Source organism: Dendropsophus ebraccatus, chromosome 6 (assembly GCF_027789765.1).
Source record: "Dendropsophus ebraccatus isolate aDenEbr1 chromosome 6, aDenEbr1.pat, whole genome shotgun sequence".
Lineage (NCBI taxonomy): Eukaryota > Metazoa > Chordata > Amphibia > Anura > Hylidae > Dendropsophus > Dendropsophus ebraccatus.
In genome coordinates this window covers 8,136,938-8,164,651 of record NC_091459.1, presented here as the reverse complement: position 1 = coordinate 8,164,651, position 27,714 = coordinate 8,136,938, and the positions used below count along the sequence as shown (strand labels likewise).

The 27,714-nt window shown below is 44.0% G+C and overlaps 1 protein-coding gene across 3 annotated transcripts in view; it reads left to right on the top strand.

Annotated features, from left to right (window-relative positions):
* Positions 1-27,714, top strand: part of DIS3L2 (DIS3 like 3'-5' exoribonuclease 2) — a 152,022-nt gene that overhangs the window by 109,887 nt on the left and 14,421 nt on the right. For all 3 annotated transcript variants that reach the window (XM_069974450.1, XM_069974452.1, XM_069974451.1), the window contains one exon: positions 8,186-8,265. In XM_069974450.1, the coding sequence (XP_069830551.1) occupies positions 8,186-8,265 (80 nt within the window). The remainder of the gene's footprint in view (positions 1-8,185; positions 8,266-27,714) is intronic.

The following is a 27,714-nucleotide window of genomic DNA, read 5'->3' as shown; positions in this document are numbered from 1 at the left end:
GCGCTCCACTCCGGAACAGCCATTTCACGCCCACTGGTGCTTCTTCCTGGCATAGGGTCTTCCAGCAGGAAGAAGCACCAGTAGGCGTGAAATGGCGGTTTCTGAGTGGATCATGCCCGCCAGTCCACCTGTCCCCCCTTCCCTTGGATATTTTGAATAAACAGTATCAAGCCTGAAGATATCGGTGAGTGCCCCATATCTGTCTGTTTTGCAAAATATAAGAAATACTTGCTTGTTCATGTTAGGGTTCTTACACGATGTAAAAGCCCAACAGATATACAGGCAGCTGATCACCTCTTTTGTTTGCTGAATAACAGCCATCATCAGCCGTTCAATGTGCTCGAGTAACGTCCTCCCCATGTAGCGCTCTGCAGCATAGCAACTACCATCTATTGGCACGCACCATCCATCATTGCTGAGTGATGTCATCCCACCTTAGCTCGGTCACACGTGCTATCCATCCTCGTCTGGGTAATCTCATGACAGGTAAAGACTTAAAGGAATTCTGTTATACATTTCAGAAGTAAAAGTGCAGCGTCTAATAGTGTAGGGGAAATATGTAGATTTGCCAGATTTCAGGATGAAATGTGTTTAATATAAGAGCGTTTACATGTAACTTCCTTGCGCTTTCTGCACAGCTTAGTGTCGGGCAGGTAGATTGCGGCTTTATGCGGTATGCTACGTCTGGGACCTCTCAGCTACTAAGACTTCAAATAAACACACTGTCACTTTACCCTGTTTGCCAGCTTTATCATAGCTAGCGTTCATGAAAATCCAGAGTGACATGTCCTGCTCGGTATCCAGTGCATGTGGTACACTACCGCAACCGGCTGGAACCTTGGAACCTTACATACTGGGTGGGCCAACTGCGGGGATGTGTTTTTTTGTTGTTTTTTTTTGTCCCCCCCCCCATATGCACAGTGAAAAGATCATGGCTAATTATGGGATCTACGGTAGGGTAAGTGGAGACATGCTGTAAGATGTCTGCTTGCATCAGTTAGTATCGGTCCTCATATTTCCCCCCCCCCCCCCTTTTAGATCAGTTATAAGATATACAATTGGATAAATAACATAGACCCACACAGATTTACAATGTAAGTTTTACTTTTCATTGACCCAAACGCCGTGAACAAGTGAGTACCTGTCAGTGAAAATAACTATAAATAGTGTGGTATCTATTTTGTAACCATGCAATGTCCATACGCCTCAACACATGTAAATAACAGAGACCCGGTGTGATCAGGAGATATAGCCAGGGAGAGTTTGGCGGCTATGCAATCCACTCCTCAGCCGCTTGCTAATTCTGACAGTTTAGCCTCACACTAATGGGACAAAATGGTCGTAAATTATCAAGCGGCCGGGGAGTTGGCCGCACTGCTGCCACTCTCTTCCTGGCTGTATCTCCTGATTGCAGGGTGTCAGCAGTGAAACCCTCTGCGATCAATACATTTTTGACATGCCAGATAAGAGAAAAAAAAATAATTCTGTACAAATATATACATGACATGACATATATTTGAGTAGTCTTTTTTTTTTTTTTTTGTATATTTTGTCGAGAAAAAATTTCTGGACAAAATGTACATGACATGACATATTTGAATATATATATTTTTTTTTGTATATTTTGTCCAGAATTTTCAGAATTTTTTTTTTTTCTCAACTGGCATGTCAAAAATGTATTAATCGCAGAGTGTTTCACTGCTGACACCCTGCAATCAAGAGATACAGCCAGGAAGAGAGTGGCAGCAGTGTGGCCAACTCCCCGGCCACTTGACAATTTACGACCATTTTGCCCCATTATAGTCTGAGGCTAAACTGTCAGAATTAGCAAGCGGCTGAGGAGTGGATTGCATAGCCACCAAACTCTCCCTGGCTATATCTCCTGATCACACCAGGTCTCTGCAGTGGGACCTGCTGCAGTCTAACTTTTGACATACCTGATATGTAAAGTTATTTTTAATATCGGGTACTCTAAGTCAGTGTTTCTCAACCTGCGGTACGCCGCAACCTGCTGCAGGTTGAGGGGGTATGCCGGGAGGTGGGGAAAAAAATTTTGGGTGCCGGGACACTATCACCCAGCAGTGTCCCGGCACCTATCCCCCCGCTGCTCTCACATCCTTCCCCAGCAGCAGCCTCACCAGCTTTCTGTGGGGTACGGGACATGGTGAGGCTGCTGCTGGGGGAAGGATGAAGTCAGAGGTCACAAACCAGCAGCCTCTCAACTAACTCTCTGAGGCCCTGCTGGTCCGGCCTCCTGCGGGGACATCAGCCTGCCGCCGCATCTCCTCTCCGCCGGGTCCCCTCAGGCAGCCTGTTCGGGATTCGTTCCCAGGCTGCCACATATCCTCCTGGAGCCCCCGGCTGGACGCTGCAACCCGATCCGGCGGCCGCAGGGGAAGAGCGTGAGGCTGCCGGATCGGGTTGCAGCGTCCAGCCGGGGTGACCCGGCGGAGAGGAGATGCGGCGGCGGCAGGCTGATGTGCCTGCAGGCGGCCGGACCAGCAGGGCCTCAGTGAGTTGCGAGGGGGTAGTGGTGCTACCCCGCCCGCGTCTCCTGCAGTAGATTGTGGAACAGGATATGGGGCGCCCCCCATGTCCACCTGCCGCCGCTTCTTCCCGGTCTCCCCTACGGCTGACGCTGCTGCCTGTGGAAGTGGCGTGCCCCATCTCCAGGTCCACAATCCAGTGCAGCAGAAGCCCCCGGCGCACCACTACATCATCAGCACTCTCCTCCTCCACCTCCTCTCTACCCCATCATCACCTCCTCTCTACCCCCATCATCACCTCCTCTCTACCCCCATCATCACCTCCTCTCTACCCCCATCATCACCTCCTCTCTACCCCCACCATCATCACCTCCTCTCTACCCCCACCATCACCACCTCTCTACCCCCACCATCACCACCTCTCTACCCTTAATCTCCTTGTGGCTCAGAGGCTGGAGAAGAGAGGAAGATCCCCTCCATGGGCGGATAACGTGAGTGATTTTTTTTGTTTGTTTGTTGGGGCAGGAGGGGGAGGGAGTAGAATGGTGGGCATTACTATGGGGGCAGGGCAGGAGGCATTATTACTATATGGGGGGTCATAGAGGGGGATATTATTTTTAAATGAGGGATCCTAAATACAGGGACAACCCACACACCTACTCACTTTACAGCGCATTACACCAAACAACGGAATTATTACTGTATGGAAGCCTATAGGTAGGAAAAAGGGAGGGAAGTTAGAGGAAAACTGCGGCGCTTAAGATGTTTGGCAGATTCTCTGGCAAGAGGTAGATTGTAGCTGCAAGAAATCATCATGGTGGTCTGGGCCAGATGGAGAGGAAAAGGAAAAGTGATATATGGCTTCATGGGGAGGTATCTGGTTATAGAAGGAGGTATCTTAACTACATGGGGAGATGTCTGGCTGCAAGGGGGGAGGTATCTGGCTACATGGGGGAAGGGGTATCTGGCTACATGGGGGAAGGGGTATCTGGCTACATAGAAGAAGGCCTCTTGACTACATGGGGGGGAGGTATCTGGCTCCAGGGGGACATATCTATCTCTGTGGGATATATCCCACCTGCTTCTCTGGCACCCGGTTTACTGACTGCCTGCTCAGCCAATCAGTGCACAGTCCCAACGTAGCCACTGATTGGATGAGCGGGCTGTCAGTGAGCCGGGAGCCAGAGAAGCAGGTGGAAGTACAGGCAGGTAAGCAGGATCTGTTAAGGGCCGGCAGCTAATTAGGTAAATAGGCAGCGGCTACATTCTCGCAGCAGATTGAAAATCCTCTAAGAATGCAGAGCCATAGGCCATAACAGTACAGAGTACAGAGTATCAGTGGATTTTGCTGTGAAACGTACATGTAAATCTACCCTGGGCAATGTTATTAATGGATGGCATCGTTGGGGGTACTCGGCTGGAGCATCTTGTCACATGGGGGTACTTGGCCTGAAAAGGTTGAGAAACACTGCTCTAAGTGGTGCACACAAAAGATGGAAATGTCCAGGCCCTAGACTTTTTTTATTTTATAGCTGCCCATGATTGTACAGTTGGCCAGTATACCTAGTGATTGGAGCGAGTCATATATATTGAGCTTCTTTTTTTTTTTTTTTTTTTTTTTCCTTTTTTTTTATGGCCAAGAGGAACTTATTCCCTACATGAATTAAACTCATAATTTCCTGAAGTTCCTGTGTGTGTATCCACAGCAGAATGATCATTTACAGTCTTCATATGGTTAATTTCAAACAACTGTCCTTCAAGGTGCTAGGGGTCAGCACTTCAGTGATATTTATATATTGGTGGTCAATTCAAAAATCTTTAAAAATAAACATCTTGGGAAAACCCTTTTTTAAATCTTGAAATAGCATTATTTATCAGTTTTGTTAATGGAAAATATAATGGGTAGTGTCACAGGTCAAGTATTTATCCCCCTCTTTAAAGGGATTGTCCACCAAAAAACATTCTTTCAAATTTAACTGGAGCCAGAAAGTGCCAGAGATTTACTTTTATTAAAAATATCAAGTATTCTGGTACTTATCAGCTGCTGTATGTCCTGCAGGAAGTGGTGTATTCTTTTCAGTCTAGAGAGCAGGAGAGGTTTTCTATGGGGATTTGCTGCTGCTCTGGACAGTTCCTGACATGGACAGAGGTGGCAGCAGAGAGCACTGTGTCAGACTGGAAAGAATACACCACATCCTGCAGGACATACAGAAGCTGATAGGTGGAGGAGTGGAGATTTTTAAAAGAAGTAAATTACAAATCTCTGGCACTTTTGACACCAGTTGATTTTGAAAGATTTTTTTGTGAACTACCCCTTTTTATTTTGTGCTGTTTACATATCATAAGCTGAGAGCAGTATAGTACATATAATCTTATAAGTAGTAAAATGTCGATGTAATTTCATTAAGATGTGTGGCAGGACTTTTGCCTACTTCTCCGGTCAGCACAACCACGCTACATTCACACTGCTTCCCTCTATAGTTTATCAAGAGGTGAACCGACTCCCAGGCCTTTATGGAACTTTGGCGTGTCAGTGATGGATGAGAACCGTTCTAAACCAAATGGACATCAAAGCAATTAAGGTTGCCTGCTGGATGGGAGGTTACAATAAGAAGGATGGTTCCTTTCCACTAAGTGACCCATCATCCAATGGCATCTTATGTGTTTGTACACAGAGAGGAAGCCTCCTGCTGTTACTTAGAAAACACGGAACACAAAGGCACTTTTGGGAAGTCGCCCTGCGGTTTCAATAATGCTTCTCACACCCTGTCCGCAGAACATCTAAATCCCATTTACGTAGGCGAAGTTCTCAAAGCCTGAAAATGGGAACATATTGGGAGGGTTTGGGGGAGTCCGAGTGACTACACAATGGACCTTTGGCAGCATTTTCCCCTGAATATCAGAGTCCATGGCTAATCGTATTAAGGGTGACCCCATGGGCTTTGCCACTTATTGTGTTTGCATGGTTTTGTGCTGTGTGAGTGATGTTCTCTTTTGTGGTTCAGTCATGCAGATTGCAATGATCAGACTTTACCCTTCCCACATGTCAACCGAGAGGCGACAAGGCTTTTTTATATTGCCTAATGAATTTTTATGATCTTTAGCTTTCTTAAGTTAATAGACCGTGAGGGGCCACTTGTTTGTTTTTTTTGTAACCGATCTGCAAACTCTGAGGCCAACGTAATACTGTTGTAAAATGCTTTTGCTTTGTGTGTTCGCACATTTTTTTTCTTCTGACCCACGAATGATGATAGCAATGCTGGATATCCTGTATGTAAAAACTATAACACTCCAAAAAATTTCTTTGACTGGGTTCACATTGTTTTTGCAGTCAGTTTGAAAAAAATGGATGGTACACCAATGCATCCGTTTTCCACAATTGCCTTCCATTATAAAAAAGATCAAAAGATTTTTTTAAAATTTTTTTTTTTTACGCTGCTCAAAAACATGGTTGACCATGTTTGTCCGTATGTGTAAGAGGTTATCTAGCACTAGAAAAACATGGCCATTCTTATCCAAAGACGGCACCACTTTCGTCTCCAAGTCAGGTGTGGTTTGCAATAAAGTTCCATTCACTTCAATGGATCAGAGTTGCAGAATCTGCACCCAACCTGAAGACCAGCGGTGCTGTCTGTGGAAGAAAGTGGCCATGTTTTTGTAGCACTGGATTACTCCTTTAAAGAACTGAATACTTGAAAATGTGTAAAAATATTACACATTTTACACTTTATTACTTACATAATATAATTATTTTGGGTTTTCTGATCAGCCTGGTCTTTGTACTGAAATGTACCAGATCTCCACTGGGGCTAAGGACTTGATGGGACTGCATTTACAAGATGATCAAAGTTCAAAGGACTTTATCACTATGTAATCTTATGAAGGCACAACGACCTAAGAACCCAACACACAGACTTCTATAGCATACAGCAAACTCGTACAGCACAGCAGGGACATCGTACAGTATGGCAGCAGGCAACATAACGGCAGACTGTGTGCAGCTCTATCCCTCTGGCAGTTGGGAACATCAAAGTTGGCGGCAGGTGCCGGCCTTCATGTCCTGCATGCAGCTGCTCTGCAACGGACGGTGAAGGTAGGGGACAATGGTGGCCAGCAGAAAGCAATCACAGCTGCATGCTCTGCTGTTATGTTCGTCCACCATGCTTTTAAACAAAACCTTTGCTAGAACTTGCTTTAGGCAGAGGCCTTAAATTTTGCAATTCAACAAAACCTCTTATTTTTGGGAAAATGGGGTATTTGTCAATAAAATGTTAAGACATCACTTCACTTATTTTGAGAAAGTGGTACACTCTTGCACACTATGGGAATCACATGGATAACTTGTCACGCTCCCGCAGGACTCTCTGCCTATCCCATAGACTCCATTCTTTTTCCATTCTTGTGTTCCTTTTGTTGTTGGATGTTTAGCTTTTGGCTACTGAATTTTTTTTTTTTTTTTTTTGTATTTTATGTAAATTCCACGGAAAAATAGTCTGTTATAGAGTAAAAGGAAAAGCAACGGCGAGGAAAGTTTCCTGCTTCACGCAAATACAAATATTTTTATCCTAGTTAAAAACTTCTTCTTCCTGTAACCTTTAGCCGCCTTTGCCAAAAAATTTTTGACTGGTGATAGAACTTGAACTGGACCAGGCATGACCGGTCTGGAAGTAATCCTATTTTGCAACTTTATTTGAATCCTTACTAATAATGTTTTATTGCATATTGTGGAGGGAAATTACTTTTGCTATTTACATAACTCAGTTTCTTTTTGCTATGCTCAGCCTCGCAGGTGTTTTTATTGCTCTGTGTCTACAGTAAGACATGAGGTCACTATGTAAACACTCTGTGAGGTGTATGGCTCCTATTAAGACCTATCGGACTCCATGCTCAGAGTACAAACGCTGTTTGTGGTGGTTTTGTTACAGACAATTGATAGGACAATTTGGTCTGTCATTGCAGAAGATGTAACTTGGAGTAGCTGTTATTCAAAGTAACTTTTAACATGTCATCGGGCCTATGAAAAGTTATTGATATGAGTCTGTCTCAATGCTGAGATCCGTTGTGATCAGGAGATATAGTTGGAGAAAGCAAGGCAGCAGCTTAATCCCCCTCTCCAGCTGCTATTTCCAAAGATGTAGACTCATAGACTTACCTTGTTGGAATTAGGCGCCTCAGGCCCTTATTCACACTGTCAGTGCCGCAATCCACACCGGAGGAGGATCGCAGCACTTAAACACCCCCCCTCCCCCAAGAGAGATGACCTGAGCGCAGAAGAAAACTACCCGCCTACTCCCTACCCCCCCTCCCTTCCCCGTGACGCCTGGCTCGCATGTTCCAGCATGGGGGGATCTGGCAAGTAGTTGTCTTATGTGCTCCGGTCACCTCTGCTGCCTGTGGGGGGAATCCGTGCCGCGATCCGCAGTAAGACATGCATTCACTTGTATGGTTCCTAGAATTTTTTGTGGTTGCCGATCCGCTCTGCTCCGGCACTTACTCCCTTGCTAGATCTCCTGTCTACAGCTGGCCTCGTCAGTGAGACCCTCTGCGATCAATAACTTTAAAATTCATTTTAGATCTTGTGACTGAAATAATTTAAGCCTTGCTATTGTGTGGCCTAAACCAGGCACAGCTCTATCATGTCTATGAACACCAGCTGTTTGAATTGTCATTACTAACGTTTTACTTTTTGCTTTTCACAGCTAAAGCTGTCCTTCACGTTGGACAAGGAGAGTGGGATGCCTCAAGGCTGCTACATTTACCAGTACAAAGACAGCAACAAGTAAGTGGTTAGCAGAGGTGTGGTTCTGGACAAGTAACCTTCCATGGTGTAACTGTGTTCTGTATATGTGGGGTCTAATCTTTGTATACGACCCCAATAAAGTGGGGTAGTGCTCGAGAAAAGACTGGCCCCGATTGCGGCGACTGGGGAACCTTTTGACCCTCTAGCTGTTGCCAAACTACAATTCCCATCATGCCCGGACAGCTAAAGCTTTGGCTGTCCAAGACTGATGAGAATTGTAGTTTTGCAACAGCTGGAGGGTCAAAGGTTCCCCATCTCTGGTCTATGCACTTAGCGCTTTCCTGGCACATACAACAAAAGTATAATAAAGTGAGCGGAGCCTTTGCCAGCTAGTTTCTATCAGCAGACTTCACCTTCCATTACATGGCGGATGCCGGAGGGAGCCCGTGTTCTGCTGCCGTCCGTGCTGATACCATCTACATGTGCACTTGGTTGATAAATATTGCCCTTTGTGTCAGTGAAGAGCTTGTTAAACCTTTAAGCTTGTGTACAACGTTCACCTGTCACGTGCCAAGGATGAGCTCATGGGAACAAGTCTGGAGTTGTATACGGCAATGAAAGCTGTTCTGTTCCATCCGTGAGCTAACTCTTAGTGTCTTACCAGCGGATCAGTGATGCAACCGCTGTGTTCTCCCACATTGCAGGTCGCGTAGTCACACAGTATGAGTTCACCGTCCACACTGAGGAAATGGATGATTTGTACTGGACCTTTTACCTTTCTTGGGTGATATTATTACACTGAACCATTGGAGTTTGACCAAATGTGCTAATACCAGCCTATAATTAGTTTCCCACTTCATGCCAAGTAGGCCTCGGGCAGGTTCTCCCTGTGTAATTTTTTTAAGACCTTTGTGGATAAGGCATTTCCCCATGTATATTGAGCTGCGCTCTGTAGCGTTGCGTATACTTGACCTGAACGCTGCACTCTGGTTGAACTTGGAACCCCCCCCCGACACAATCTCCAGCAGTTTCCCTGGCTTTTTCTCTGCGGTGAGGCTTTTTGTGTCTCTCCTGACCTCTCCTCTGTAACTTTGTGCTCTTGTTGTCTTAAACTTGTGAAAGTTGTGTTCTCTGGAATTGCAGCTTCTTATTTTAGAAAGACTAGGGAGAACCTGGGAATCTGGATGTTTTTATAGAACATTAGGTATTGTAAGGGGCATTTTAGTAGTTTTCTCCCCTAATGTTAATTAAAGGAGAACTCCGGCCAGACATTTTTTATTTTTTATTTTATTTTATCAAGTGCAGGGGGGAGGATAGAAAAAATGTGCTCTTACCTCCCCCGCTCCAGCCCCCGGCCGCTTCCTGGTCCTAGCTGGGACCTGGTTGTGATGTGAGGTACACTGAGCCAGTCAGCGGCCGAGACAGGACCCCACTATGGCTGCTGACTGGCTGAGCAAACCTCACACGTGACCACCCGGTTCCCCGCTCAGACCAGGAAGCGGCCAGGGACCAGAATAGCAGGATGCAGCCACCAGTGCTGGAGCGGGGGAGGTAAGAGCAGGTTATGTCTTATCCTCCCTAGCACTTGATTAAAAAAATGGGTCTGGCCGGTCTAGATCATAAAGTTCTAAGTCTGTCCTGAGCTTATTGTATGAATTTAATTTTTAACTTTTTTTTTTTTTTGACGCTATATCCAGGCACGTGGGAAATAGATTACATATTTATATACATTCCTACAAATCCACCCAAGATGAGAATGCTGCAGTTTTGAAAATTTGCTGCGTGCTCATATTCATTCCCATATTTTGGGGAAATTGGGCATTGAGTGAAATTTTGCCTGGTATTCCACAGCTCAATCTTCTGCTGTTCTACCAGTAAAATTCATACTGTAGATATATGGACTGCCCTATCAGACATGGTATTACACTTCAAGGACATAATTATTGCCGATTCATTTTTAGGCTAGGGTTACAAAATTTTTTTGGTGCACCTTTTGCATGTGAAAAGTGTGTGAATGCCTTTTTAAAAAAAAAAAAAACTGAACTGTGATCACTTAGACAGTTTTGCCACAAGTGGGTGTAAACATGCTTCCCCCCACCTCCCTATAATTAAGGCTCTGAGACAACTTTAGGGTAGTGTTCTTCTTGGTGATTGTTGACTGTTAGGCCTGCCTCTACAATGCGTGTAAAGATGTTTTGCCCTGTTGACAGAGCACATCATTGGACTAAGACAGGATGGTGTGCACGGTCTGCCATCTAGGTTTTTCTGACCAAGCTGTTATGTTTTGGGAGCAGAGGCGTAACCAGTATTCATAGGGTGCCCCCCAACATACTCACCTGGCCTGGTGCAGCTCTTGTGTGCTGAAAAGCTAGGTGAACAAAGGAACACTGCGCCAGGCAAGGTGACTGTTGGAGGGGGAGCATGTTGTGAGCCACTGCCATGAAGGCAGACCATGCTCCTCTAGAGTGTTCCACGGGTCCCATTGGTGCTTGGGCCCCATAACTGTTGCATGGTCTGCCTTTATGGTAGCTATTCCACTGGTTGGGACAGTGGTTACTTGAGGGCATACAGTGAACAGGCCCTGGATGGCACAGACAGACCAGAAGCATAGAGGACCACTCGATTTGCAGACAGGCGCAAGCGGCTTCAACAGTTTTGTCAATCATCCAGACAGGAGTCTCCTAAATTTGCACACCCCTGTGTTTCTAGGCACTTGACAGAAGGAAATTTGGTGTGCCAGTCACCATCTTCATTTGCAATGGTGGTGGGAACCAGAAACCTAAACTGCTAAACACTGGAACCCTTTCTTGGTGAATCCAGGTTGTGTGTGGAATCTGACGACGGCCTTAGGATGTGTCCACAAAACAGAATTAGCGCAGAATTTCAAGTGGAGTTCGAGCCACTTTGGCACTTTTGCACTTTTAGAAATAGATCTACTTGATGTGTTCAATACTTACTTCACCCGCTGAATGTATTTGTGTGTTTACTGGACTGAAGTGGAATCTAAATTTAAATCTGCGTTATTAGGGCTTTAGAGGTAGTATTGTGTAGGACAGGCGTAGTGCTTGCAGTGTGCACTGGGCTCCACTGTCAGGAAGTAACAGGTAGTGCTGTCAGCAATGAAACCTCTTTGTTCTATGGCGATTAGCAGAGATTTGTGCAGTCAGTTGTTTTGCCCCATAAGAGTTGATTCCTCAGTGACCACTTGGCAGAACTGTCACCCTTTTTACTAAGCTTTGAGGTTTACAGGAGGGTGGACAAGTCCTAGATCTTCTTACATTTTATATTAGTTTGCTTGTTGATCTTTTCCAATGTCTGTACCCAAAGTTACATCTATAATAGGGGTAGTTAAGCAAAAAAAAAAAAAAAAAAATTCTTTTGAAGCGAGCTGGTGCCAGAAATTTGTAATTTACTTCTATTTAAAAAAATAAAAAATAAAAAAAAATCTTCTTCCAGTACTAAGGGCCCTATTCCACGGGACGATTATCGTTCAGATTATCGTTAAATCGTTCGAATCTGAACGATAATCGTTCGGTTGAAATGCAGTTAACGATTAACGACCGAACGAGAAATCGTTGATCGTTTAATAAGACCTGGACCTATTTTTATCGTTGCTCGTTCGCAAATCGTTCGCATTGAATAAGACATCGTTCGGTCGTTCTCAATAGATACGAACGCAATAGCGAATAAATAGCGAAGAGAAACGATCGCAATTACGATCATAAGTAACGATTATCGTTCCATGGAAATGAGTGAACGTTTTCAGGTCTTTCGCAATAGCGGTCGTTTGAGATCGTTAATCGTTAACGATTATCCAAACGATAATCGTCCCGTGGAATAGGGCCCTTAGTTGCTCTGTCCTACAAGAAGTGGAGTGTTCTTTCCAGTCTGGAGAGCAGGAGAGGTTTTCTATGGGGATTTGCAGCTGCTCTGGACAGTTCCTGACATGGACAGAGGTGGCAGCAGAGAGCACTGTGTCAGACTGGAGAGAATACACCACTTCCTGCAGGACATACAGCAGCTGATAAGTACTGGAAGAGATCTTTTTTTTATAGAAGTAAATTACCAATCTCTTGCACTTTCTGCCACCAGTTGATTAAAAAAAATGAACTACCCCTTTAAGCAACCTAACATTGTACTCTTTAGTTTATTGTGGTATTTGTGTGTGATATACTATCTAGTTACCTATAATGTCTCTACTCTGCTTTCTTTAATATTGTTCAGAAGAGCTCCTGCACATGGGGTTCACTTTTAGCTGTCCTTTTGGTTACTATGTTTCCTTTGTGTACCTCACCGTGCTGATTTATTTTCATATCCTCAGGCATCATATACTATTTGTAATTCTAATTGGGGGCGGTCCCTTAAAGGCACGGCTCTATTGGAGGAAATGTTTCTTGGAATATATGGACACATAACAGGACCTACACCTATAAATAAAGCGGATACTGAAAGGTTGGGTACTAAAAACTGTACACATACAGTAACTATGTCTCTGTGGCCAGATTAACCCTTAGGCTAAGGGTAGGGAACCTGCGGCCCTCCAGCTGTTGCAAAACTACAACTCCCATCATGCCTGGACAGCAAAGCTTCAGCTGTCCAAGCATGATGGGAGTTGTAGTTTTCAACTGCTGGAGAGCCAAGGTTTCCTATTTCTGCCCTAGGCTATATTCACACACAGTGAAATATAAAGGTAAATTTAAGGTAAATGGCTGAAATTGAGGTGAAAATACAACTGTATTGTGCTCCATTGGGAAATTGTACAGCAGTGCTCACGCTGTATCTAATAACGGTCGTCCAAATAATAAACATGCTCATTATTTACCACCTGCTTTTGCAAAATACAGCAGTCTTTTTAATCTGTTCACACATTTGTTTTCTTTTCACTCAAAATTACAGCATTTGGTTATTTTACTGTGTGTGAATCCAGCCCTATGTTCTGGGACTGCAGGCACAGACACAAGATGGTGAGAACCTTGGATTTTGAGGTCATAATTAGTCATTACTAGGACAGTGACACATTCTATTCTTTCACTGTAGCAGTTTCTATTTTTCTTTTATTTTTTTTCCCCCTTGTATTCAAGTCCCTGGCAGGCTGTATCTGCAACATTGTAGCGTCTGTCATGCTGGGAGGGTTAGGTCAAGTTGCTAATGATCTCACTGTGATTAACCCTCCCAGCATTACAAAGTTGCTACAATGTTGTAGATAGGGAGTTGTTTAGATCAGATGAGGAGCGGGGGAGGGAGTTGAGAGCAGAGACATACTGAACAGCTCAGATACAGTTTTTTGTATCTTCAGCAGAAAGCAGCAGCTGAGAACTAGGGGAAGGAGACTGAATTAGATAAGTATAAAAGGAATGTTTAGTCTCACCATGGGCAGCAACATATCAAAAGTTATGTTTGAGCGGAATACCCCTTTAAGGTATGTTTCCTTTATAGACTATTCAGACAGGAGTCAGTTCGGTTTGCAGGAGGCCGACAGTGTAAACATCTCGGAACAGAAACAAGGAAGGATAGAACTGTGTAAATATTATGTGGAAAGTGTAAGTGATCAAGACTGCTTAATTTATGGTCCGTTGTCTGCTGCCAGACATGTGGTGTCCTCCTTCCGCATGGTCTAGTGATTCATTATTGCTGTTAGTAAAAAAATGATGTTTGATTTCTATTCATACAGCCGATAACAGTAAATAATAAATCTGCAAAAGGAATGGTAACTGATCTCTGTAGAACCCAGGAGTAAAGAGTCTTTTACATGGAACAGTTATTGGCTTTGGGTGGGTTCACACATACCGGATCGCAGCCAATTTCTTACAACAGAATCTTCATTCCACTACAAGGGCGGGTTCACACAATGGAATTCTCGTGGACAATGTCCGCGGTATTCCGTCAGCTGTCCGCCCGCACATCTGGGCGCCTTTCCCCCGGCCCCATAGACACCATTCTATGGGCCGGCGTATTCCGCTATACGCTGAAAGAAGTGACATGTCACTTTTACCGGATCGCGGAATACGCCGGCCCATAGAATGGTGTCTATCGAGCCGGCAGAAAAGCGTGTGCCGTGCGGACGGACAGCTGACGGAATTTCGCGGACATTGTCCGCGAGAATTCCGTAGTGTGAACCCGCCCTCGAGAATTCCATTGTGTGAACCCGCCCTAAGTGTGTAAAGCCCCCCCCCCCATCCCTCTTAACCTGCGGCGGCCCGCCGAATATTTTACCTGCCCGCGCTCTGGCTGCTTATGTGGCTCCCTGCTGCCCTACTGATTGGCTGAGCGGGACATCAGGAAGCCGGGAGCCTTAGAAACAGGCCAGAGCGTGCAGCAGGTTATGGGAGGCTTTACATGCTTGCCGCAGAATAAAAAAACCAGCTGAAGGTATGTAAACCCATACAAACTTACAGTACCGGGAATCGCAGTGGAACTCGCAGGAAAAACTGGTTCATTTTTGTGTATCCCTTCTTGATCCATTTTTCCATTGACTTCCTTTGTAAAAAAAAAAAAAAAAAAAAAATTTTAACGCATCCATTTTTTAGCCTACACAAAAACATGGTCGACCACATTTTTGAGTATTTTATAAGATTGTTGTTTTATAAGATTGTTTTGATTAGAATGAATACACATAAATGTTTTTGTTTTTTTTTCCATAAAACTGATGAAATCTTATTACAATAACCCAGTGTGAACCCAACCTTATTGCACCATGTAAAAGGCCTCGTATTTGGTTGGTAAACAAGCAGAGGCTCTGATGGCATCTTTTATGCAGCAATAAAAACTGTGACAAGACGTGTATTGTGGGGATGTGACACCAACAGTAATAGAATGAAGAGGAGTTATTTACCTACTAACATTACTTGTTTAAAGGCATCTTATTGAGCACTGATAAATGTGTTCTAAGGCAGATTGCCTCTCAGTATGGACAATTGTGCCCGCCCCAGTGTAAAAAGCCTCCTCCTGTACTGGTATTTCTATAAGAAACTGATCCTTGTTAAACATGAGCCCAAAATTTTATGATTAGAGATGAGCGAACCGGGTTCTGGTTCGAGTCGACCCGAACGTTCGGTATTTGATTAGCTGGGGCTGCTAAAGTGGGATAAAGCTCTAAGGTTGTCTGGAAAACTTGGATACAGCCAATGACTATATCCATGATTTCCACATAGCCTTAGGGCTTTATCCAACTTCAGCAGCCACCGCTAATCAAAAGCTGAAAGTTCGGGTTCGGATGGACTCCAGCATGCTCCAGGTTTGCTCATCCAGATTTATGATCAAAATGGAGACCTATAACCTCTAATATTGAGCATTCATATGGTGTGTGTGTGTGAGATAATAAAAAAAAAAAAAAAAAATATATATATATATATAATATTAATATTATAATATAGGCGTCATCGCCCATTATTGGTCATCATGCCTGGAAAGGCTGGATACAGTCCTGGCAAACTCCCAGTTTCCCAGGACTGGATCCAGCTTTTCGTAGCACTGAGTTAAGGGTGATAAGCCAACTGAGGAGCTAACAAAAAAATAATTTCCTTTGTTACAATAAAATAGCTCATCTCTGGTCGTCATCATCATTGAAACACACAAATATGCTATAAAAGATACAGTACACATTCCCTATGAGCAGAGAGTCCACTCAGGGTTAGATCATGGGTGGGACACACAATCTCTAGGTCTGAACTAAAATTTTTGGGTGAGGAATTTATCAAGACCAGACACATTTTGAGATGCATGCCTCAATAAATCAGGCAGTGACGTGGGCCATGCTTCTACAATCAAGGCTAGCGTGCATCTTGGCAGCGTAAAGTGTAATACTGTAAATGCTCACTTAACAAATTCCACCAAGTATATATACTAAAAGGAAAATCACACATTCCGTGCACGGTCCTTATATATAGATATGATGCCGGAAGTTCTGCATTCTCCTTCCACAGCACGAGTCAGAAAATTTTAAACTGATTCTGAGTTCCCGGGATCATAATGAATCAAGATGCCGGTAGTCCTGTTCTGATCAGTAGCGCACCGACTGTAATTGCAGAACGTGTGACTGTGCATACAATCATAAATTTCTCCCCTTACTGTGTTTAGTCTTCATTTGGAAGCTCTCAAATTCCAGATCACCAAGGAACATTTGCCATAAACTACATTATGAAGCTATGGGTTGCATTTAGATTTTTTTGAAAGATTTGGACCCCTTCTCACCCTGAGCCAAATTTTTGCCCTCCCTCGCCCTTTCCTCACGATTATACCCGGATTAGACTTTTGGCAACTGCATTGGCAGTCTGCTGGTTGTTCACTTTACTATAGTTCAACATATGCTGATTTTATTGTGCATTTTGGTTTGAAACTCTGTAGTTCCTGTAGCTCTGTAGTCAGCCGAGCGTCTGCCCCCTATGCTGTTTATGTACCTTAGCATTACTTTGTGGTTGAGTTGCTATGATACTATTTAGAGGTGATCATAGAAGGTGTAGGAGGTGAATGGACTTGTAGCAGTGGCATCCTGTTACCGTATCAGGCTGGAATTCAGTGAGTGTCAGTGCCACCCATTCGTTCACAAATATTTGTAAAGGCAGAGACTGCCATGGTTGATTTTATACACCTGTGGTAAGAGTGGAGGGGGGGGGGAGCTTCAAACTGCTTTTTCATGATAAAAATGCATTTATCGGGTAATAAACCCAATTACAAAGTTTCTTAATCACCTGGACTACTGATTTCTGCAAAAAAAGTAAACGACAGGTACACTTAGTTTTCTTTTCCCCCCAGTTTTTGAACTGAAGCAATCTTGCATTAACAAATATATATGTTCTTGCGAAAGTGTCGCTCTTTTTCCCCCTCTGTTACCATTGCATATATACTGCTCCATAGAGATAACAAAAATGATCACAGGACAGCAAAAAGCCTCATAAATGCCGAGTGTTTTATCTTCCTGTGGTTTGGCAAACCCATCTTTTCATGGGAACCAGTGCCTCAGTTTCCCATTTAAGCAGCAGGGTGTTATTTTTGTAGCCTTTCCTTTACCTTCCTTCATGGCTTTTTGTAGTTCAGATCACCATTTCCTGGAATGGCAGAATTAGGCAGACCCAGCTGTAGCAGATAATGTTAACTCTTTGCCCACCATCTTATAGGTGTATAAAAGGTCATTATAAGCTCATAGTTTACGTAGGTGTATATTGTTGAGAATGAAGACTGGGGGTTTAGATGAGTGCATAACAATGGCTGTAATTTAAATGTTTTATGGTAATGAGAAATTTATTTTAATTTGTTAATTTAATGGGATATACCACCCAAGATCTAAGAAATTAAATGCTCCTTTACCTAGATATTCTTACTCAGCAAGTCCCCCTGAGTATTTTGAGCCATCTCCCGTCTTTCTAGCTGGCGCAGGTCGAGCTACAAGTTTTTCTAAAAGCTGGTCTATATCCAAGATGGCGCAGGCCAGTTAACTACATTTCCCAGCTTGCATTGCTCCTCAGAGCAAACTGCCAAGTATCTGACTCATCTTTGTAGTGTCTGCCCATTGCTGGCTCAGTCTGCTTCTGCTTTAGGGTATATTCACACGGGCGGGCTCGCAGCGAGATTCTCACTGCGAGCCCGGCAGGTCCTGGCAGTTCCGGTCCGGCGTCCTGCTCTCCCGCCCGGCCAATTAGTGTGTTGCCCAGCCGCAGCCACTGATTGGCCGGGCGGGAGAGCAGGACGCCGGACCCGTGCAGCAAGGACAGGTAAAGTATGCTTACAGCGTGGGAGCAGAAGGGGTTAAGGGCGGTATAATTACATACTCGCTGCGGTCGTTTAGACCGCAGCAAGTATGTAGTGTATGGGAACTGCCAGGACCTGCCAGGCTCGCAGCGAGAATCTCGCTGCGAGCCCGCCCGTGTGAATATACCCTTACCCTGTATGAAATATACTTTATCAATCTGTTATCCACATCCATTCTTATGGTATGGCAGTGTGAGGTGTTATCAATTCTTTGAGATTCTGAGGAAATTGGCGGGGGGGGGGGGGGGTCAGGTCCATTTAAGTGTATCCTCTCTATTAGCAAACCACATGAAATTAATAAAGGAAAGGTTTACTCCACCTTTTAAATTAGGGCAACATAAACTAGTAACAGAAATGCTGAACAGATCGTGTGTTACTTCATTCTGTTCAGCCGTTCTCCTAATATGCAGGAGAATAGGATTCTTTCCACACTCCTCCAGCTGCTGATTGACAGGTGACTGTCTATACAAAGCATGGATAGATAACAGCCAATCAGCAGCGGGTGGGCGGGGTTTTCTGCTTCTCATGAATAGCCAGGACTACTGAGCTCATGCACATAAGACTACTTATGCTCCTAATAACATGGATATTATTAGTGAATCGGCTGCACTGAACAATGTAAGCGATATATAATCAGCTTATGTCACTATTATGCTACCCTGAGATAGGACATTCTAAAACTACTAACAATCTCCATTTTAGTTAAGTTAAACAGGACTTATACAGGTATATTCTCAATACAATAAACTCCAAGAGAATGAAACATTAGTGGTGACAATGATATGCTTCCTAGCACCCACATGGTTTGGCTGCTTCTCACGGGGGGATAAGTTACAGGTACCAGAGTTTCACAAGTCCTATCCTGTAATCAATCTAATGCTCACTGGGCTGACTTTTCTCCCCTTGTGGCAAATCCAGCTCCTGTGCTGTGGTCTCTGGCTGCTGGTTTCACACAAATCTCCCTTTCTGTCACTGTTTCTACCTCACACACAGAACATTGCTTCCTTTTAACTCGTAACACTGACTGGACTCCTCCTTTCCTGATTCTTCTATGCCCCTCTCCCAGCATGCACAGCACTGCTCACTATTAACTCCCTCACTGCTGGGCAACTAGCAATGTGTGCTGGAACTAATGGCATTCTCTAACTGCCAGAAAGTGATTAACTCTTGACGGTGACAGTCAAGCTTACCTTGGGCCACGTATCCATCTGGCGCAGTTTTTAATCTTGTTGGAATTTTAAGGTGTACCAAAAATAAAGTTTACGATTTTTAAGATTAAGGATCTGCAATTCTTTTGATATCCACATATCTGTCTACATAGATTAGTAAAATGGATGAAACAAGTGTCCTTTCCCCTATACTGCTCTGGAGTCTGTCACTGTTCTGTTTGGCCAGGTGCTCACTGATTGGTGTGATGTAAGTGGTGGGCGGGGTTAGAGTTGAGGTGTTACAACTTGCCCGGCAACAGAAGAGACAGAGTTCATGTGACTTTGTCCTCCCCCCTCCCATCGGAGTCTAGAGGAGCCAAGACCATGTGGACCAGGAAGTGAGGATTCAGGGTGTAAGTCAGGATGTGCTGCAGACAAATGGACATTCATGTAATAGAAACCTATTACACACAAGCTTAAGTTATGGGTGGGGATTGAACCCCCTTTAACAACATGTTGCCATGCAGTCGACCTACAACCTGTATGGCTTTAGCTGTTGACTGTCCTGTGAATAGGGGATAACTTAATCAGATGGTAATGTCCCTTTAACGAGACAGATTGCATTCGGCGAGGATGTGAGGCCCTTGAGTCTTATACCAAGGTTGTCTAATATTTGACTATGTAATAGGGAGCCAGTTATATCCTTGATAAGTTATCGTTGTTTGAAACTATTCCAAATTTAAATATGAACTTTGTGATAAAATGGTTCATTATATGACAGCTTAAGTTAACAGTATGTGTTTTTGTCCTCAGTGTTAGGACGGCCTAGACTTGCATTTCCAATTATGTCAATTAGAATCTCTGCCAAATTTAACAAATGTTTAGTTTAAGAGTGTTAGACTTGGCATTGCCATAGGGAAACGTTTTAGTCAGCAATGCAGAACTGTTTACGTGGCAATAGGATGGCTTTAGTTTTTGCTAATGGTATTTCACTTGTGTTATGTGCTGATTTTTGTGTGTGTGTGTATATATGTATGTATGTGTGTGTATGTATGTGTATATGTATATGTATATGTATATATATATATATATATATATATATATATATATATATATTATAATTTTTTTTTCTCCTTTTTTTTAAATGGGCAAAATTAAAGGGGTAGTGCGGTGCTAAGAAATTATTCACAAAATAACACACATTACAAAGTTATACAACTTTGTAATGTATGTTATGTATGTGAATGGCCCCCTTCCCCGTGTTCCCCGACCCCCGCCCATGTACCTGGAAGTGTAGTGAAGTATACATACGTGATCAGTGTCGACCGACTCCCGTCTGTAATCTTGTGAAAGACGTCCTGTTTAGGAGGCTGTAGAAATATGTAGAAGACTGCACTTCCGTGGCGGTGGTGCTCGAGGTGAGAAAAAATGTTCAGATATTAGGGAGAGCCCGGCACTCACCAAGTAGACTATGCTTCTTTATTGTAGTGTAGCAAACATATGGTACAAGGACGCGCTTCGGCCAAGCATGGCCTTCATCAGCTTAGGGGTGTACCCCTAAGCTGATGAAGGCCATGCTTGGCCGAAACGCGTCCTTGTACCATATGTTTACTACACTACAATAAAGAAGCATAATCTACTTGGTGAGTGCCGGGCTCTTCCTAATATCTGAACATCTTTAGGAGGCCGGCCGTCCCTCATGCTGGCCCCCCTCTGCCGCGTCATAACTGTGCTCAGCCGCGATTGGCGTGGCAGGAGGGACAGCAGGAGCAAGTCGGCTGACCTCCCGAAGATGACGTCTTTGACAAGATTACAGACTGGGTCGGGCGACACGGATCAGGTATGTATACTGCACTACACTTCCGGGTACACGGGCGGGGGTCGGGGAACACGGGGAAGGGGGCCATTCACATACATAACATACATTACAAAGTTGTATAACTTTGCAATGTGTGTTATTTTGTGAATAATTTCTTAGCGCTGCACTACCCCTTTAACTAATCAGCGGTACTTTGCCCTCCATTGCATTGAGTCTTCTCTGCAGAATGAAAAACGGGCACAAATTGTAAGAAAATTCTGGCCCAGTAAAGATTTGGCGTCTGTCTCCCACGTGTGTGGACCAATATATATGGTTTAATCAAACTCTCCTTTTGAAGACACACAAGCTGGCACTATAGATGTGGAAATACGTAGGTGTCTGTTTAAGCTGTGAAATTTTTATCCCTTAGATCACGCGTGACTGCTCCTGCAGCTGATCGGACTGGCTAGAATTCATTCTGGGCAATCTAGAGTGTGATCTGTCCGAACGCTTGTTTGATGGCTCCAACCTATACTATTACTTTATTAGGGATGATGAAATTTACAGTGAAGATGTAAACGCCGTGACCCTTTATCCGCCATGGTCCAGTGAATACTTTACCAGTCCTCGCTCCCGCCTGCTTCTGTGGCTGCCAGCTCCCTGACGTCCCGCTGCAACCACTGATGGGCTGACCTTCTGTTTTAGATACATTTGTTGTGATGGGTGAAGGGGGGGGTGCAGCATGGTCACATGAAAAGTGGCCATGTTTTTGTAGCGCTGGATTACACCTTTAAATGCCAAGCGTTTTGTACAAGCATGAATGTACTCCAAGTTCGCTCTAGTTAATATAATTTATAATACTGTACAAAAAAAGGTCTGACTTGCTGCATATGTGATTCTAAAAGTTGTTCTAGCTAGCGATGGATATGAAATAACCTTGTCTCTCACGGTTATCACAGAAATTTTAATCTTATATTTTCCACACGTTTGCTTACTTAGCTGAGAAGAAATTGGTGGTTTTCCATCTGCATTTTTGTGACTTCATTAAGAACAATGTAAATGTCAGTATCATTACAGGTTTCCATTTGATGAAGTAACAGCGTAACGTCTCCTACATGGGAGGTCACAACAGGCTCTCAGCTCACTAGTTTGTCTTTCTGATTAATTTACAGTATTGAATAAGAATGATTAATGAACATAATTTCATCGCTGTTATTATATATATTCCACCAAATATTAGGACTCTGCAATTCTATTACGATCCAACTCTACTGACACTTTTTTTTTTTTTGTATTCCGAGACATGTTTGCTCTTTACATCATTTTTTTTTTTCTTGTGCTTTAAAACTATACTTACTGTATCCAGGTCCAGTCTCCTGAAGGCAGCTATAGAACAGCTATACTTACTGTATCCAGGTCCAGTCTCCTGAAGGCAGCTATAGAACAGCTATACTTACTGTATCCAGGTCCAGTCTCCTGAAGGCAGCTATATAACAGCTATACTTACTGTATACAGGTCCAACGCGTTTCACTATGAAAACAGTTGTTAGTTTGTTTTTGTTTTTTTTTGTTTTTTTTAGTATGTTGTATGATAGTAGCCCTATTATTGAAGCGTTATCTCTATGCAGCATTTTTTTTTCTTACTTGCCTAAAGGCCCTATGCCACGGAATGAATGTCGGCCGTTACGGCCGATAATCGTACCGTGGAATAAAGAGCAAGGATCAGCTAACGTTGTTCATGTTGGCTGATCAGTGCGTCTTTTGTCTTTCAAACATGCTTAAAAGGAGCGGTGGCAGCAGACCGCTGCCTTATGCTATGGGCTGCCTGGGCAGCTCCCTGCACCCCCACCCCCCCCCCGCCCCCCCCCCCCCCCCCCGTCCCCCCCCCCCCCCCCCCGTCCCCCCGGACTCAAAACCCAAACTAAACTGGGTTCATACATTAACAGTAATGTGGATTATGTTGTATAAACTAGTCCCCCCCCCCCCCCCCCCCTAGAAACCATATACAGAATCATTATTATATTCATTGTTCCTGGTTCTCTTCAGAACTCCATGTGGTTGCAACATCCGCTTTGACAAAGCAGTTGCGGCGTTGCAGTAGAGAAATCTATCCTGTTAGTAGTAGTTTAAGAGGTTAATGCTTCAGCGGGTTGGTCGAGATCTCATTTACATACCGCTGACAGCAATGGCAGGCGCTGCTTGACAACGTTGCTATTTATACCTCTGCAAATTACAATTTAATAGGCGGACAGGGCTCCTTGTGCATTTTTGTCCATGTGGGAAACGACCCGCATCCATTGCAGATTAGCTGGTTAATTAGTTGTCATGAAAACGCTATTAGGGAGAGCGGGGGCCACTGGGGGCTAGTGAGAGAAGTAATGAATATGTCAGCTCCACCTTACACCATGGAGATGGAGATATTTATTACACCTGGACCTCTAGGTTACGGATGCCCTCATCCACAAATGTACAAAGCCGAAGGAAAAGACAGTGTGTAAAGCTGTGTCTGCACGTTCAGACAATAGAAGGGCAAGTGTGTAAAACCACCGCAAGATTGTTTCCTTGGTGCAGTAGTTGTGCCTGTCGGCTCTCGGCTAGGCCTTATAAGCCAGGTCCATTTGCTTGTTTTAAAGTGTAGCTATTTTTTATTTATTCTTCGCAGTAATAGTTCAAGCTATTTTAAGAAACTCTGTAATAGGTTTTATTATGCAAAAAAGCCTTTTTGTAATCAAAAAGCTGTTTTCCAACACCCCCATCTGCTCATTATCAGGCAAAGCAGTCTACATTACGGAGGTGAAAAGTGAAGACTGGTTCTGCTGTGTCCATTATAATCTATGGAGGGGGAAGGGCTGAGGGGGATGGAGTGAGCAGGAAGAGAAAAGAAGTAGCTGTACAGTTTGGAGACTGGGCACATAATGCTGGATTCACAGGTCAGAAAGGTCAGTGCTTATCTGGGATCTTGGTGAGAGAAGTTTGCAGGATGACGTGCTGTGCAGAGCTGCCTTTTCTCCTGTTTGTGCTCACTTGCCCCTCCCCCCTCCATAGAGTATAATGGACACAGAAATCCTGCTTCTTCTGAAAGGTGGGGGGGGGGGGGGGGGTAGGAAAACAGATTTAGAGTGCTAAACATAGAAGATTGTCAACAGAAAAGCCCCCTGGTCCATCTAGTCTGCCCTTATATTATTTCCTTTCTTTTTGGGATAGGTATATGTATATACCAGACCACATCTGCTGGATGTTTGTTTCAAGCATATACAGGAGTCTACTAAATACTACCTCTATACAACTAACAAATATTATAGTCATACATATTACCATGATACTGCCAAATAATACTACAACAAAACAACCACACTACCACTCCAAAGTGACTCAGTATTACCACTACACAAAGGACAAATAATACTGACACATCCTTACCACACTACCACTGCTTTATGACTGAAAAATACTGCCAGTACTGCTACTAAATAAAAACCACCATACATACTTCAAAATTACCCCCATGTAGTGACAATGCTGTGATCACAGTGCAGTTACATCCAGGGACTCAGATGTCTTCTCTCACCAGAGCTGTTTACATTCCCCCTTCTCCATTTAGTATGGGCCATCATGAAGACTTTTAGCCACGACAAACATTTTAGGCTTGACATTTTTCCAGTACGCTGAAAACCCCTATACATTTTCCCCATTCATAGTACCCTTATTTAAGACCCACAAACTGTAATAAGCCCCTATGTTCCCCTCTTCTTCCACGCTGTAAATACCTCCCTGATACTTTAAGATCCCTTCCGCACCTCCACACTATACTATGTCCCCAAATTATAATAATTCTCCCTCTTGTGCCCCCTAATAGCCATAACCACCTCTGCTGTTCCACAGGCAGCAGTTATCCCCCTTCCTGTGCCCTAGTAATAATACACCCCTGACCCCCCCCCCCCCCAATCTCCATTTTCAGTCTGCAGTTTAGAGGTAAGACATAGGAGGTACAGAACGGTAAGTGATCAGCTCCCTTTTCTCTCAACTGTCTGCGCCCTCACATTTTAAAGGTTTTTTTTCCCAACCTAAAAAAGCTTTCTATATTTGTGGCTGTCGGCGGAGATGGGGTTCTTATATTTACCTCCTGGGTTCACGCCACCAAAGTTGGTGCGGACGTGGCCGCTCTTATGATTATGCGATCCTTGCGCTCATTTGTGTTCGTTGGAAGGGAGAGTCTACCATTGCGGAGGGTCAGGACGTCCATGATTCATTGTTGCCAACACTGAACAACTACCATATAGATCCGGCCGAGATACACCTGTTCGACCAACCTACTTGTGAGGCCTTCTATACGGCCCCTCTCCGACAACGGTTTGTACGTCTCAGAAGCATCTCTAGTCACAATCCAAGTCGACATGTTTATTTGAGTAGCCCTATGGCACGAGTACTCGTGCTGTTAAACACTTCCCGCTGTGCATTCTAAATGCACATAGAGTGCTTATCCTTGTCTCAGTGGCGTAAAAAATTTTTGCCTCTTACCATATTAAATTTGTGTCAAGTTTTGTGATTAATGGCTTGATTTATTCTGGGTGAATTTTTGTGTGAGTGTTTGTATGCATGTAAAAAAAAAATCTATATACTTTTTTTTTTTTTTTTACTTTGTCCCCCTCTGTTTTTCTGGTCATGAACTGCGTTACTCTGTATCAATAACTGTTCAGGCTATTAAAGGTTTTCTTTGTGTTTGTGAATTACCCAGAGACCAGTGATAATAAGCTGGGTGCCAGCTGGATCCAATGTGGCCTGTTAATACAAAGCCTACCCACATTAAACAGGCAGCATCTCATTTTATGGGGTAATAGCCTGCACCGTTTACACTAGCTCACCGTTTTCAGTAGCTCACTCGCAGTTGGCAGATACTTTTCTAGTATACTAAAACTATTGGCTTGGTCAGGAAGTTTGTATCCTTTTGTAAAGAATATATATTTTTGAACTGTTAAAGTTGTTATCCGGCACTAGGATGTTGCTGCCATATAAGAAAGCATAACAAACATTTTATACTTACCTCTCTGCACTCCCCCGGTGTCCCTGGTTTCCCCCACTGTCGCCATTACTTCCGAGACTAGCTCCTCTCCAGAGTGACAGCCCACTCAGCCAATCGTTGACAGACATGGGACAGTGCGTGGCCAGTGATTGGCCGAGCGGGTTGTCGCTCCCAAGACGAGCTCATCTCTGAAGTAACAACTGCTATAGGCAGAATGTGCTCACCTGTCCCAGTGCCCGTGCTGTGCCATATCACCGGGCCCCCATATTCCGCCATGTGTCCTCTTCCTGTTTCAGAGTACGTCACGACCTGGGTTGAACGTTACAAGCGGATGGGATTTAGCCTGCTCAGCCAATTGTTGACTGCAGCGGTGTCCCACTTCAGTCACTGGCTGAGTGTGGCTTCCGTCAATCGGGTTGTAACGTAGCCGGAGGGGAGCTAGGAGGACAGCAGGCTGAGGTCCAGGAGCGAATGCGGCACTGTGCTGGCACCAGGACAGATAAATATTACTGTCTCCCCCCCCCCCCCCCCCCCCCAGCCCGGAATAATTTATTGGGTCCAGTGCCAGACTTCCCCTTAAATTTTGCCAAAGCTGAAAGCTCAGCTGTGATTGGTTGCTATGGGCAGTTTACATCAGTTTCAGTTTACAATCTTAAGGTAAATTTAGGCCATAGTTTTGTTTTTTTTTTGTTTTTTTTTCAGAAGACAAAAAACGATGCTCCAGCACCATTGTCCAAAGAAAGTGAATTAATCGATTTCCAAAAATTCATTTTTAAAAGTTTTAAACCAAAGTTAGGCGTTTTGAGCTTGGTGGCACTTCATTATGGCAACTCACAGCAAAATAGCAAGGTGATTACTGCAAAAATGCGCCAAAACACCAACGGCCGTTCAATATACAGTGTGAAAAGCTGTTTGCATTGACTTCAATGGAACTATCATTTTTGGATGGCAAGAACTGCCGTTGTTTAATTGCAAACCTTTCTTGTTATAAAAAAAAATGCGTTGTGTGAACATGGCCTAAGAGAACATTTTTGACGATTAGAGCTAGAGATAAATAAGTGATTATAAATCAGGGGAAATATGGCTGTCTCCATTACTGAAACAGTCCTCCCCTTCGAGGGCTCCTCATCAGGTCCGATCTGCAGGCTGTAATAGCTGCTTGTTCTATCCCATGTCCCCCACCAGTCTATAGAATAACATCTGTGACTCTCCCCCCGCGGTTCTTCCTTTTATCCGCTGCTGAGCACAGAGAATGGTTTGCACATCAAACGACAAATTTGAGCTTTTTAAATAACAAATTTCCAAGTCTGGCTCAGACTTTCAGCAGGTCTGTATAAGTCGTCTTCTACCTTGCAGACACAACTGCAATACCCCATAGACTAGAACGTTCTCAATGTAAGGAGCAGAATGTTATCAGGTTCCAGCCTTGATGTCGACCACATGTATGTTCTTGTAGGGTACACCTAACCACGGGGTGGCGGGGGTGTTAACCTCTGCTTAATTCTGCACTATCCCAGCGGTTTTCTAGTGAACGTGCAGGCGGTCCCGATGCCTCGTACCTTCTATGTATGTTTCCTACAACCTAGAAATGCAGAACCAGACCCGTGTTCCATATCGTAACTTGCAGCTGTGTCGAAGCTTTTGGCGCTCTGTGGTTTCTGCTCAGTGCACTTCTAATTATTTCCGTGCCTCGCTGCTGCTTTTACTACTCAAGCCTCATTAACGTTTCAGACCTTTTTTATATTTGACACCTGTACTTTAGTGACTCCTCAAGGAAC